Source organism: Carica papaya, chromosome 1 (assembly GCF_054855325.1).
Source record: "Carica papaya isolate Zhongbai chromosome 1, ASM5485532v1, whole genome shotgun sequence".
Taxonomy (NCBI): domain Eukaryota; kingdom Viridiplantae; phylum Streptophyta; class Magnoliopsida; order Brassicales; family Caricaceae; genus Carica; species Carica papaya.
Window position 1 is genome coordinate 24,707,555 of NC_142309.1, and position 13,301 is coordinate 24,720,855.

At 34.6% G+C, this 13,301-nt stretch overlaps 1 protein-coding gene and 1 pseudogene across 4 annotated transcripts; both read left to right on the top strand.

Moving 5' to 3' along the window:
* Window positions 1–4,364: 4,364 nt before the first annotated feature.
* On the top strand, window positions 4,365–10,718 carry LOC110816753 (squamosa promoter-binding-like protein 14). 4 transcript variants are annotated; one of them, XM_088221956.1, is made up of 11 exons: window positions 4,367–4,892; window positions 5,146–5,811; window positions 6,135–6,328; window positions 6,410–7,233; window positions 7,341–7,415; window positions 7,506–7,613; window positions 7,695–7,812; window positions 7,976–8,111; window positions 8,255–8,399; window positions 8,482–9,084; window positions 9,618–10,718. In XM_088221956.1, the coding sequence occupies exons 2-11, from the start codon at window positions 5,180–5,182 to the stop codon at window positions 10,035–10,037; spliced, it is 3,255 nt and encodes a 1,084-aa protein (XP_088078082.1). In that variant the 5' UTR covers window positions 4,367–4,892; window positions 5,146–5,179; the 3' UTR covers window positions 10,038–10,718. The 4 variants fall into 4 exon arrangements, with proteins under 4 accessions (XP_088078077.1, XP_088078074.1, XP_088078066.1 ...); XM_088221951.1 differs by having other exon boundaries at window positions 4,365–4,892; window positions 5,150–5,811; window positions 6,135–7,233; XM_088221948.1 differs by having other exon boundaries at window positions 4,366–4,892; window positions 5,039–5,811; window positions 6,135–7,233.
* LOC110816752 (wall-associated receptor kinase 5-like) lies at window positions 10,564–12,779 on the top strand (annotated as a pseudogene).
* Window positions 12,780–13,301: the final 522 nt, after the last annotated feature.

The following is a 13,301-nucleotide window of genomic DNA, read 5'->3' on the forward strand; positions in this document are numbered from 1 at the left end:
AGAAAAATATATGTTTGAAAATTTAAATCTCATCAAATTTAATAATAATAATAAAATTATTTATTGGTTTGATTTTTAATAGTTTTATTTTTTACTAGGAAAGTGTGGGTTTAATTTGGGCTCCACTAAAAAAGATAGTTTAATAATAAAAATATTAATTAAATTAATACATTTGTAAAATGTCCTCCATACAATGCATTTGGTTCCCTCTTAATGATGAATGGCCACCAGGCGAAGACACTCGATAACACAAAAAAAACAAAAAGAACATTCTAATGTTTATTTGGTTTCATAAAGGTGATTAATTTAGTTATAAAAATAACTTATAATTTTTTGTATTATTTACTTTTTAAAAAAAATAATTCATAAAACATGCACAATTATATTAAAATAAAAATATAAAAAAATAATATAAAATTTTATATGATTCGACAGTGTATTTACATCAACGAGTAATACCAACAATAAAATATTTTACTATAAATCTTATAATACATCATCAATAAATTAGTAAATCTATTTATATGATTCGACAGTATATTTTTTTAAAAAAATAAAAATTATTTAAAATATACATTAAATATTTTACAGGATAAATACAAATAAAACTCACATAAATTATTCATATAAATAAACATCACAAACATTCAAAACACATCAACATTTATTTTATAAACATATAATTTAATTTTTGATGAAAGTTTTACCAAATGTCGATGTAGTTTTTATATTATTTAATAATACATAAGATGAATGAATTGAGTGTTCCAAAAAAACTACTATGTCATTCAAGCAAGTGAAACTAGTAAAATGTTTAAAATTTATAACTAAATTTAATCACACAAAAAAAAATATTTATAAATAACTTTTAAAACTTTTAATACAATTGGTACGAATGAAATAAGATAGTAAAATAATAAATTAACTAATATTTTAAATTGATATTGCTTATGAATGCAAAATATTATGCAAGTACAATACATATGTGTGTTTTGCAAATTCTTTGTTGAGATTAAATTCCATAGATTTGCATAATTGAGATCTTTAAAATCATAATTATATTTACAGTTCAATCATAATGTATGGGTTATAAGATGATATTTTTATAAAATGAGTTTAAATTTTATAAAAAAAATATATATATATAAAATATAAAAACTATGTTAAATTACAAGAATAAAAGTTCATAATATAATTTTAAAATTTTAATTAGTGCCTTACTAGTAGTTTTTATAGGTTGAATTACGAATTACTTAATGAATAGATGTGTAAAGTTTCTAAACAATTAGAGTTATTAGGTTTGATGTACGATATGAAGAATCCTAATTGGTTCGATAAATCTTTTAGTTAGTGGAAGGAGACTCGCAATTAGTATTTAAATTTTGTATGTTTTTGGATATGTTGTTAGCTTACGTCAATTCCTTTTTTACACAGACTTGGTTCCCGAGAGAACAAAATTAGCCAACCCATCTACTTGTTTAATGGGCATCCCGAACATAAATTTGTGGGCAATTTGGCTTTTAACATACTGTAATTTTGTATATACATGCACCCACTTGTGCTCTCTATTTTGTTTCTCTCAGTATTTATTACATTTCATTAAAAATAAAAAATAAAAGTAAGAAAAATAATATTAAATTATTTTTCTTAAAAAGTTTTGAAAGTAATCAATTATTTTCTTTTCAAAATTTTAGGCCAATAGAAATCTATACAATTGTTATATATATATATATTTTTTTTACCTAAGTAACTAATAATTTTTAACTCTAAAGTTTATCTATATATTTTTTTTATATTAGACATTTTAGTTTCTGTATTTATATATTACATTATTTAAAAAAAAAAATCCTTATCGCTTGGGTCCAAATTCATTTTAAATCTTTTTTTTTTTTTTTTTTTTTACTTATTACTTTTTGGATTAAAGTAGTAAATGGTAGAAATAAAATACACTTCATTTATCAACTAATTTTATTATTTTAGAGTTGACGGTACTACTTTTAATTTAATTAAATAAATTATTCTTTTAAAAAATAATAACATAATAATAATTATTTATGGATGAGCGAGGGTGGCTCGTTACCAAGCACTAGAGCGTAGAGGCTAGAGGCTAGACGCGGTGGCGCCATCCGTCTGGGAGATGGGACCACCCAAGTACTCAGGACCACTTTCAGCCCTGAATCCACTTTCATTTATGGGATTAATACGCCCCTGGGCCCACTGTCTTTATATTTATTGTTTTTACGAAAATTAAATGTCATTAATTAAATTTTGTACTCCGTTTAATCATGGTTAGTACTTTATTAAATATCATAATTTATATTTTCTAAGTTTTTCTTAACTTTATAATAAGATATAATTGCATTATCTTATTATAATATAAGTTTGTACGAGAAAGTGCCTTTAATTTTAATTTATTATAAATTTGATATAAAATGATTATGTTTTATTTGTTCAAAATTTTATATAAAAATTATCGTATAAATTAGAGATGAAATTAATAGTTGTAAAATTTAAAGAAAAAAGGTTGGAGAGAAGTCACAGCAGCCGACCAGATGCATCGTACTTCAAAACCCAGCTGGTTCCCACACGTCTGTGTGTCCGGATGCTGCTACCACCACCACCACCACCACCACCTCCATCTTCTCCTTTTCATCTACCAGTAACACTCTATTATTTGTCCTTCTTCACACTTACCAACTATTTTCATATTTAATATTTGAAAGAATAATAAGATTTTAATCCCCCCCCCTCTTAAAGTAAGTTTACCAACACCATCTAGTAGTATTACAAGTAAATTAATATATTTTTTACCCTTGGCCAAGTTGTGTGTGTGAGTGTATATATATATATATATATTTATTTTAATTTTTTTAGGAAGGTAATGAGGAAATTATAAGAAAAATAAAAATAAAAAGAATGAGAAAAAAGGGTAAAAGAAAAACAAGTGAAACGGTGTGTACAGTGCACGCGCAAAGTAGAGAACAAAATTGTACTTGTAGTAGGGTTGGCGCCTTGGGGCTCATGAATACTGTACTGCTTACTGTCTAATCGTGATTTTCGGCACCGTACGAGGGTAATTTTGTCATTCCAGATGGGGATTTGGCACCGGTACTTCTTAACCATGTGAAAATAGGACGGCACCTTTTTTTTATTTTATTTTCTTTTAACCTTTACGTGACGCCGACGACATCCCTAACGCCCTCAAAGTCACACCATTTTCGTCTTCTCCCTTTCATTTTTATTTTTTTATTTTTATTTCTTCATAATTAAAATCAAATTAAAACTATTTTAAATCAAAAATATATATTTATTTTTACCTTGTATTTGAATAAAGTGGACTAATTCATATCATATATATATATATATATATTTTTAAAATATTTAAGTAGGGATGAATGAAAATTTGAGATTTTTCTTAAGAAAGTTCAAGTACAAAACTTATGGACGCATTTTCAAAGATAATGTATCTATCGACTATAAGGTAACAGATATGTCAATTTCAAGGACACCCACACTAACTCCCTTGACTAATTTATGTTTTAAGTGTAAAAAAAAAAAAAAAAAAAAAACATCACCTTCTCAATTTTAACTTTTTTTTTTTTTTTTTTACTTTCTTTATTTTTTGAGTCATTTTTCACTTTACTTTCTATTCTTCTCTCTCCGTCCCTTTCGATCCAAACCCTTCAAATCTATCTTCTCAACAAACTTTAATATTAAAAAATATATAATCATTTTACTTTTTATTGGTTACAAAACTTTATAATTTGTACTTGATGCATACGGGACAATAATTTCTTTAATTGCATTAAGTATTAATTTACATTTCTAATTGTCATGCATAATAAGTTTATAGTGAATTAAAAAGTCTAAAACTTGTATAAGATAATAGTTTATTTATTTGAATTATTATGACACAACGTACTTTAATCCACTATAAATTATGAATAAAAAAAAACATTATAGTTTTTACTATCAATATTGTAGTATTACCCTGGTAATTTCAGGAAGGATAATTATTTCTACAGTAACATCTTAATTATTTCTACAGAGAAACGGCATCGTTTTTTTTGTAAAGAGAGGTTATTCGGGGAAATAAGGCGTCACAATCGTCGGTCTTATCTTTGGTACGACGATTGGCCAATGTTGTTCCACACGTGTGTGATAGGAGCTAACGAGAACGGAACACGGGAGCAGTAAAATTCCACCCAAAATGAAAAAATATATATATTTTTTTTCAAAAAAAAAAAAAAAAAATCAAGCATGAAAAATAACTTTTCATTAAATAGGTAAGAGTGTGTGAACTGTGAATTAGGAAAAAAAAAAAAAAAATGTGGTGCTTAGATTTCATCCGAAAGAGTGGTTCTACAGTTAGAAAAAGAAAAAAAAAAAAAAAAAAAAAAGAAAAACAGAATTTGCCAAGGAAGAGTCTTGGATTCTTCGCAGGACGTGGCGGTCCAAACTGCGACCCCGATGTTGCTTCAATTTACGGTTTATGCCAACACCGAAAGAAATGAAAAGTTTGTTAGAAGGTTAAGACAGAGTAAAAGTTGAAGAAATTGAGGGAGAAGCAAGAAAAAAAAAAAAAAAAGAAACAAAGGAAGAAGAAGAAGAAACAAAAAGCTTTGGAGAAAGTCTTTCCTGGTTTCTTATTCCCAGATCGGTTTATTAAATCCTTCCGTCTCCGATTGGCTCAGTTCAGTCTAAGATTCCGACTTTTCAGTGAATTGATTTTGAGGTTTCTCTAGTAGGAGCGTATAGCGGCTGACTTGAGGGATAAAGCCGGTTGTGGAAGAGGGGATTTAGATCTGTGGAGTCTTTTTCTTTCAATTCAGTTTCTGGGTTTGATTTGTTTGGGAGAAAGGAGATGTGTATGCAATCGAGAATTGTTTGAGGTATGTAGTTTAGGGCCCTATATTTATGCAGTAAATTTAGCTCTCCTTTTGGTTACTTTATTTGCTCTTACTTGTTTATTCGAACAACTCCATCTTTGTGTGATCTCTCTGTCTTCTCTGGAATGTTTTCAAATTTGGTGGTGTAGGATATCAGCTTAGAACCCAGAAGCTTTGGTCTCTTTTTACCTCTCAAATTTTGAGGGACGAAGGACTGAGATAAAGGTTCTGTTTCTATCTTTTTGATCTTATGAAGGTAGGTTCTTGTGAGTCCGAAAATTGAGAGAAAGATGGAGGAAGTTGGTGCACAAGTGGCTCCTCCGATTTTCATACACCAAACACTTACCAGTAGATTTTGTGAAGCGCCTCCAATTGGAAGAAAGCGGGATCTTTCCTACCAGACCCCAAATTTTCTCCCTCACCACAACCATCAACAGCAGCTGCTGCCGCCGTCCAACTCTCAGCAGAGATTTATGCCCGCTCGAGACAACTGGAACCCTAAGCTATGGGACTGGGACAGCGTGAGGTTCGTGGCCCAGCCTTTGGACCCGGAGGTTCTGCGGCTGGGAAATCCCGCTGCGACGGAGCAGAGGAAAATCAAAGATTATATTGGTGGGAATGGAAACGCTGCTTTGACTTTAAAGAAGAACGCTGTTGGGCCAGAAGAAGACGAGAGCCTTCAGTTGAATCTGGGTGGTGGCTTGGTGGCCGTAGAGGAGCCGGTATCCAGGTCAAATAAAAGGGTGCGCTCTAGGTCTCCTGGTGGCGGCAACTATCCAAAATGTCAGGTTGATAACTGCAAGGAAGATCTGTCTAATGCCAAGGACTATCATCGTCGGCATAAAGTGTGTGAACTTCACAGCAAAGCCACTAAAGCACTCGTCGGGAAGCAGATGCAGAGGTTTTGTCAGCAATGCAGCAGGTGCCTTTTTCTTCACCTTAGATATTGCCTTTCTCTATATGAATTTTTCACTTCACTTTGTTTCGCTTTATTTTGGTTTTAATCTACGCGGTGGAGTCTGTTTGAGACGTTGTATACCCATTTAGTCTATTAGAGGTTTTGTTAGCAAAGTGTATACTTTTAACTAATTCAAATATAAAAGGGAAAACCCGTGGTGAGAGGAGCTAATTTAGTAAACTGATGCTTAAGGTTAACTTGTGTGAAAAGATGTGGGGATGGGGAAATGGGGTTGACTAAATTTCTTTGCTCGAACCTGCTTTGAAGCAAGCATTTATTTTCTGCAGATTTCACCCCCTCTCAGAGTTTGATGAGGGTAAGAGAAGTTGTAGGCGTAGACTTGCTGGCCACAATAGGCGAAGAAGGAAAACCCAGCCTGAGGATGTTACCTCACGGATGTTACTCCCTGGAAGTCAGGATAATACTACAAATGGAAAATTGGATCTTGTTAATTTGTTGGCTGCCTTTGCTCGTGCACAAGGTAAAAAAATAGTGCCTTGCCCCCTAATTCCTCATCCTTTTTCTGATATTTTACTAAAATTTAATTATTTGCTATCTTCAGGGAAAAATGAAGATAAAAGTGTCAATTCCTCAACCGTGCCAGATAGAGACCAACTCATTAATATTCTTAATAAAATAAATTCATTACCTTTGCCGGTGGACCTTGCTTCAAAGTTGCAGAATGTTGGAGGTTTCACCAAGAAATTACCGGAGCAGCCTTTGTCAAACCACCAAAATGAAATGAATGGAACTTCTCGATCAACCATGGACTTGCTTGCAGTTCTCTCAGCCACTCTAGCTGCATCTTCTCCAGATGCCCTTGCACTTCTATCTCAGAAGAGCAGCCAGAGCACCGTCAGCGACAAAACCATGTCAACTGTCCCCGACCAAACTGCAGGTACAAATTTGCAAAAGTGTCTAGAGTTTCCTGCGGTTGGAGGGGAAAGAAGTAGCAGCAGTTACCAGTCTCCAGTTGATGATTCAGATGGCCAGGTTCAAGATGGTAGATCTAATTTACCATTACAGCTGTTTTGCTCCTCACCTGAGGATGACAGTCCACCAAAACTGCCATCTTCGAGGAAGTATTTCTCTTCTGACAGCAGTAATCCCATTGAGGAGAGGTCACCATCTTCATCTCCAGTTGTGCAGAAGTTGTTCCCAATGCAGGTCACTACCGGAACTATAATGTCTGAGAAGATGTCAATTGACAAAGAGGGTAAAACACATGTTGAAAGTAGCAGAACTCGGGGCATGCCACTTGAGCTCTTTGGCAGACCAAATAGAGGAGCTGATAATGGTTCTGTTCAAAGTTTCCCATATCAAGCAGGATATACCTCTTCTTCTGGGTCTGATCATTCACCTTCTAGCTTGAATTCTGATGCACAGGTATTAGGTCTATAATACTTTAGATTTATGTTTAAACTTTTAGTTGCTTTCTTCTACTGTTTGTACGTGGCAGTTTCTCACCAACTACTTTGTTGGTTCCTGTATAGGACCGCACTGGGCGAATAAGTTTTAAACTATTTGACAAGGATCCGAGTCATTTCCCTGCTGAACTGCGGACACAGGTGATGAAGCTAAAGGTTTACGGGTCTATTGTCTTATATTTTTAGGATCCTTGAAAGTCCTATGAAGGTTTCTTCTTCCTTATATTTCAGATCTTCAATTGGCTTTCTAACAGTCCCTCAGAAATGGAAAGCTACATTAGACCTGGTTGTGTTGTTCTATCAGTTTATGTCTTAATGTCTTCTGCTGCCTGGGAACAAGTGAGTGAATTATTAATAGGAAGTTGGTGGTTTATAGAATTAGTTCCTTTTTTTCTGACCACTTGCAGGGTTTTCTTTCAGCTCGAAGGAAACTTGCTTCAACAAGTCAATTGCTTGGTTCAAGATTCATATTCGGATTTTTGGAGAGAAGCAAGGTTTTTAGTTCATATTGGAAGACGCTTAGCATCTCATAAGGATGGTGAGTATCGATAGGATGGTGATCCTGATCTTTCTTTAGGTTCAGGCTATTTAAATTTCCTGTTTATTGTTGTATTTTCTTTACCATGATATTTAGTCCTGAAAACTGAAATGAGAACTTTTTTTTTTTGGTCTACCTATGTTTGCATGGAAACAATCTTCAGGAAAGATTCGTCTGTGCAAATCTTGGAGAACATGGAGTTCCCCTGAGTTGATCTTGGTATCCCCTTTGGCAGTTGTTGGTGGGCAGGAAACAACACTTTCATTGAGGGGTAGAAACTTGTCCAATCAGCGTACCAAGTAAGTTGATTGCTCTTTTTTTTTTTTTACATTCTCTTGGTTCTCCATTTTTGTTTACCTGGGTGGGGGTATGAGGAGCAGGAAGGCGTTGTCTTTCACTACAATTTGTCCTCTTTATCTAAATGTTAGCCAACACTCTGCAGGATCCACTGTATGTATACGGGTGGCTATAAGACAATGGAGATTACAGGATCAACTTGTCAAGGAACTGCATATGATGAGATAAAGTTGGGTGGTTTTAGAATCCAAGATGCATGTCCTGGGGTTTTAGGCCGCTGTTTCATTGAGGTAGTATTTTTTAATATAATAACTCAAGTTGCATGATGTGAAGTTGTACAAAGTCTGAATCTTGCCTGTGGCATATGAGCAGGTTGAAAATGGTTTCAAGGGCAACAGTTTTCCTGTGATAATTGCTGATGCTACCATTTGTAATGAGTTGAGGGTCCTTGAGAATGAATTTGATGACGATACTAAAGTATGTGATATCATTTCAGAAGAAAAAGCTCGTGATTTTGATCGACCCATATCAAGAGAAGAAATTCTGCATTTCTTGAATGAACTTGGGTGGCTTTTCCAGAGGAAAGCAACCATTACCAAGCTTGAGTCTTCTGATTACTCACTTAGCCGGTTCAAATTTTTACTCGTATTCTCAGTTGAAAGGGACTTTTGTGCTTTGGTAAAGGCGCTCATTGACATGCTGGTGGAGAGCAATTTAGACATACATGGATTATCAAAGGAGTCATTGGAAACATTAACTGAGATTCAGCTATTAAATCGAGCAGTTAAAAGGAGATCCAGGAAGATGGCTGATTTGCTCATTCATTATTCTATTGGTGTAGCTGATGATACCTCGAGGAAATATATTTTCCCACCAAATCTAGTTGGACCTGGGGGTATTACACCATTACATTTGGCTGCATGTACATCAGATTCGGATGATATGATTGACGCCTTAACAAATGATCCACAAGAGGTATTTCATTGGTCTTTTTTGATAAAAATAAGTTGATTCATTTACTAGTTTGTTTCTTCAGAATAGTTTATCTATGTTTTCTTTTTTCCTTTTCCCTCGTAAGATTTTAACTTTTTTTTTAAATGTTCAATCTTGGGCAGGCTGAGAATTTAAAGTTTCTTCAAGTAAAAGCCAACAATTTTTTTAAAGAAAAAGAAAACTAAGGCGTCTGTATTTCACCCCAAAAAAAAACTAAAGCATCTGAATTTACCTTCTTTGCGTACACGCTTAATCAAACAAAGAAGTGACATTGGGTCTTGCCTTTGGTTTTGACTAGCTTAGGTTCAATTCTTCTATACCAACTTTTTTTCTTCCTTAAGGTTTTCATCTTGGACTTAGGGTGATGTTGGCTTAGGGGCTATTGTGCCTAGTTAAAAGCAGACTTTTTGGATAAAACCTACCATTTTAGCAATGCCTGACTGTCTATAATCTGTGGATATAATACTTTTTGCTGTATGTGATGTTCTTAGTAAAAATTGTTGTTTGGGATGCAGATTGGATTATCTTGCTGGAATTCTCTGCTGGATGAGAGTGGGCAATCTCCGTACAGCTATGCTATGATGAGAAATTACCACTCTTATAATAGGTTGGTGGCTCGTAAGCTTGCTGACAAAAGAAATGGTCAAGTTTCTGTCCCAATTACAAATGAGATAGAGCAATCAGGACTAGTGGTGGAGCAGGTGCATCGGATTAGTTCCCAGTCTAAGAGATCTTGTGCTAGGTGTTCGGTTTCTGCAACAAAGTACTACAGGAAGGTTCCTGGTGCACAAGGCTTGCTTCACCGTCCCTACATTCATTCAATGTTGGCTGTTGCTGCAGTCTGTGTTTGTGTGTGCCTGTTTTTGCGAGGCTTACCAGAGATTGGCCAAGTTGCTCCCTTTAAATGGGAGAATTTGGATTTCGGCACAATTTAGAGGCTGGCAGAAGTACATTGGGGGGGATACAGAATAGGGAAGTAACAAACTCAGAGCTGGCTACGTGCTGGGCTTGTTTCTTGTTTCCCATGGCGGTGAATTGAATTTAAATAATTGGTTTGAATGGATGGCCATTGATATACAGGAAAATATTAGAGTCTCGCACAGGCACAATGGAGACTGGCGCAGTTAAATGCTGCCTGCGAATCTATCTAAAGAAAACATGAGATTTGGGATGTGGCAGGCAATGGTTAGCAGCAAAATATTAGGGGATTGCATGACTTCACCAATCCTAAGAACTTACAGTTTGAACTTTTATTGGGTGGAAGGTGAGAAGATGGGGAACTGCAGCGTAGAACAATCGATGGAATCTAAACATGAAAGAAAAGGGGTTGGAAGGAAACCCGGATTGAGGGAGAAGGTAAGGGTCTTAACTTATTAAGAGATTATAGTGGAGTTGAGAAAGTTTTAGGATAGTTAAATTATGGGCTTGTGTAATCTTGGTTTTGCTTACATTTTACAATTCATGGAAGCTATCCATCTGAAGGACGACTCTATTGATTTTGTCATTGTAAAGTTGAAACGTAGAATCAAATATAGGACTATAGTGCTGTACGATTGAATAGTGAAATATTTGTTGAAGCATAGATTAAAATAAAGAGGATTATCGGCTTTTTCTCACTTTCATTTTGGATCAATGGTCGATGTCTGCAGTTGCGTATTTTGTTAAAAGTCAAGAGATTCGAATTTTTTCACCCATCAATTGAGTTCAACATCCCAAGAATTACATACAGTTTTTAGCTTCTCCCATTTGGGTTGATGGAGAAAAAATTCCAGAGGAAATGCAGAATTGTCGGTTTATTTCTAAAACTGTTTAAAAAATACTTCGGAACACTGGTAATATATGTAAGATGTTCATGGGTGATTGCTGGATCATATTTACTTGGGATATTGCGTAACATAATATTATGGAAGTCTATTCAGAAGCATGATTTGTTATTAATAATACATGCACGTAAAAATCAAAGTTTGTTCAGTGGCTTGTTTATTATATACATATATATTTGGTGTAAAAAGGTGAAAGTGATCAATTCTCCAAAACTAACGCCTAATGATCTCAAACTCCGCATGAATCGAAGTTGAAGATGGGAATATCAAAGGCTGTATATTAACTAACATATTATTTTAAAATTTGTTGAGCACATAAGAATGATGCGATGCCGTTTAATGATTTGTATTTAATTTCAGTTATTGGTTTGATTAGTTGTCCAACAATACATGGTGCGGCTGTCACTAATTTTTTTTTGAAAAAAGCCAGGATGTTACTGCAAAATAGGATACGAAGGAAATTCTTATCTCTCTGGGATGTCATGGTGGGATTTCCTTCTGATTTTTTGAAATGGTTACAGGCATAGACGAGAGTGCTGATCCAGAAAACAAATCGAGCAATTCATTGATGAGATCATAATCCTTTCTCAGATCAAACCATAAAAATGTTGTCAAACTACTTGGCTGTCGTTTGGAAACAGAGGTTCCTCTGCTTGTATGTGAATTCATCGCCAACGGCACCCTCAATTGTCACATTCACAACAAGGCTTCTTCACTTTCTTGGGAAGATAGATTGAGAATAGCAGCAGAAACTGCTTGATCAAACCCATCACAAGTACAATGCCAAAACTGTAGACATCACTCTTCTCCGCCCATCATTCACCCAGACATCAACTGCACAAACATTCCTCTGGACAACAATAATAGACCTGAAGTACCGGACTTTGTGGTTTCCAGATTGGTTCCGCTTGATCAAACCTAGTTGAGTACACTGGTGCAAGGACCCTAGGGTACCTAGATCCTGAATACTTCCTCACCAGGCAGCTTACAGAGAGGAGTGATGTCTGCAGCTTTGGCATTGTACTTGTGGAGCTATTGGCAGGGAAGAATGCAAGGCCAGCCACGAAGGAGGTGGCCATGAAATTGGAAAGACACAGAACATATAAGCAGCTGTCATACCCAGATCAAGCAAGGCAGAGCTTAGCTCAGTATTTTCTCCTGAGACAACAATCAGAATCTCATATTGTCAATTCAATCGGGCGTGATGGTATTAGAGGCCATGTGCTCTTCGATTTTATGTATAGAAAGCTAAGTTGTGTACGCACTAATTTCGTTGTTAATGACTAATAAAATCATGTTCACTGGAGTGTTAAAAATTAAATAAAGATATTCAGATATACAGAGTTCTGGCAATTATTACCCAGACCAAAAGGGGGGAAGGGGCCTATTGAATCCAATGTTTTGAAGCTTTAACTTTGTGACAGAACAACTTGGTTTGAATTAATTAGCAGAGGAACCATTTTTTTTTTCTCCAGTTGTCTGCATCGGGAAGACAGATCAGATTCGCTTGATAACGTGGGATCCTCATCCCCATTAATGGAATATTTTTCCACTACATTGATTTTGAAAAAGCTTTTGCCAGTGGATTCAACAGATATTTTGAAGAGAAAACAAGAGGTTGAAGATGAAATTGTTGCTCATTTCTTGTTCAATCGTTGTGACTGAAGAAGCAAATGACACACCCAACTTGATTCTTGCTAATAATTGGAGATATGGAAACAGTAGCAGACTTATCAGATATACACACACTCACACACATGTATATAGATTATATCTTCATTGACAGTATACGTATTCATTGATCTGACTAATATTGTATAAATGAGTGATAGATTAATTAACTATCAATATGTAGATTGATGGCTAAACAGAAATTCTTTTAAAAAAATTTCATCTTGATTCTCACATAAGTGGTGGGCCTTAGCTTTTTTTCTTCCTTTTGAAATTTGATGCTCACCTTTAATTAAAACCAAACCAAACCAACCACTTTTTCGTAACATCTCTTAAAACCTTTACAGATATCAGATGAGGGTTTAGTTATTTAAATGTCACAGGAGTTTATCCACGTGTAGATACACCAATTTTTGCTAATGAAAATTTAACAGATGATGATTGAAAAAATTAATATATATATATATATATATATATAAGAAAAACTAATTTTTCACAAGACAATTATGGGGGTGGGGAAAGATTGATCTTAGTGTGTATAGCAGTGGAGAATATATGTATACACAATTAGCAAATGAAGTGGGACCTTGTCCGTGCTAAAATCTGGGTGTATGTAGGCAAAACTTCTTTTCAATTAAAGCTAATAGTTCTTGAAAAGTTATAACTTTTTATTTGAATCCTAGATTTTATGGTCTCACGCCAAAC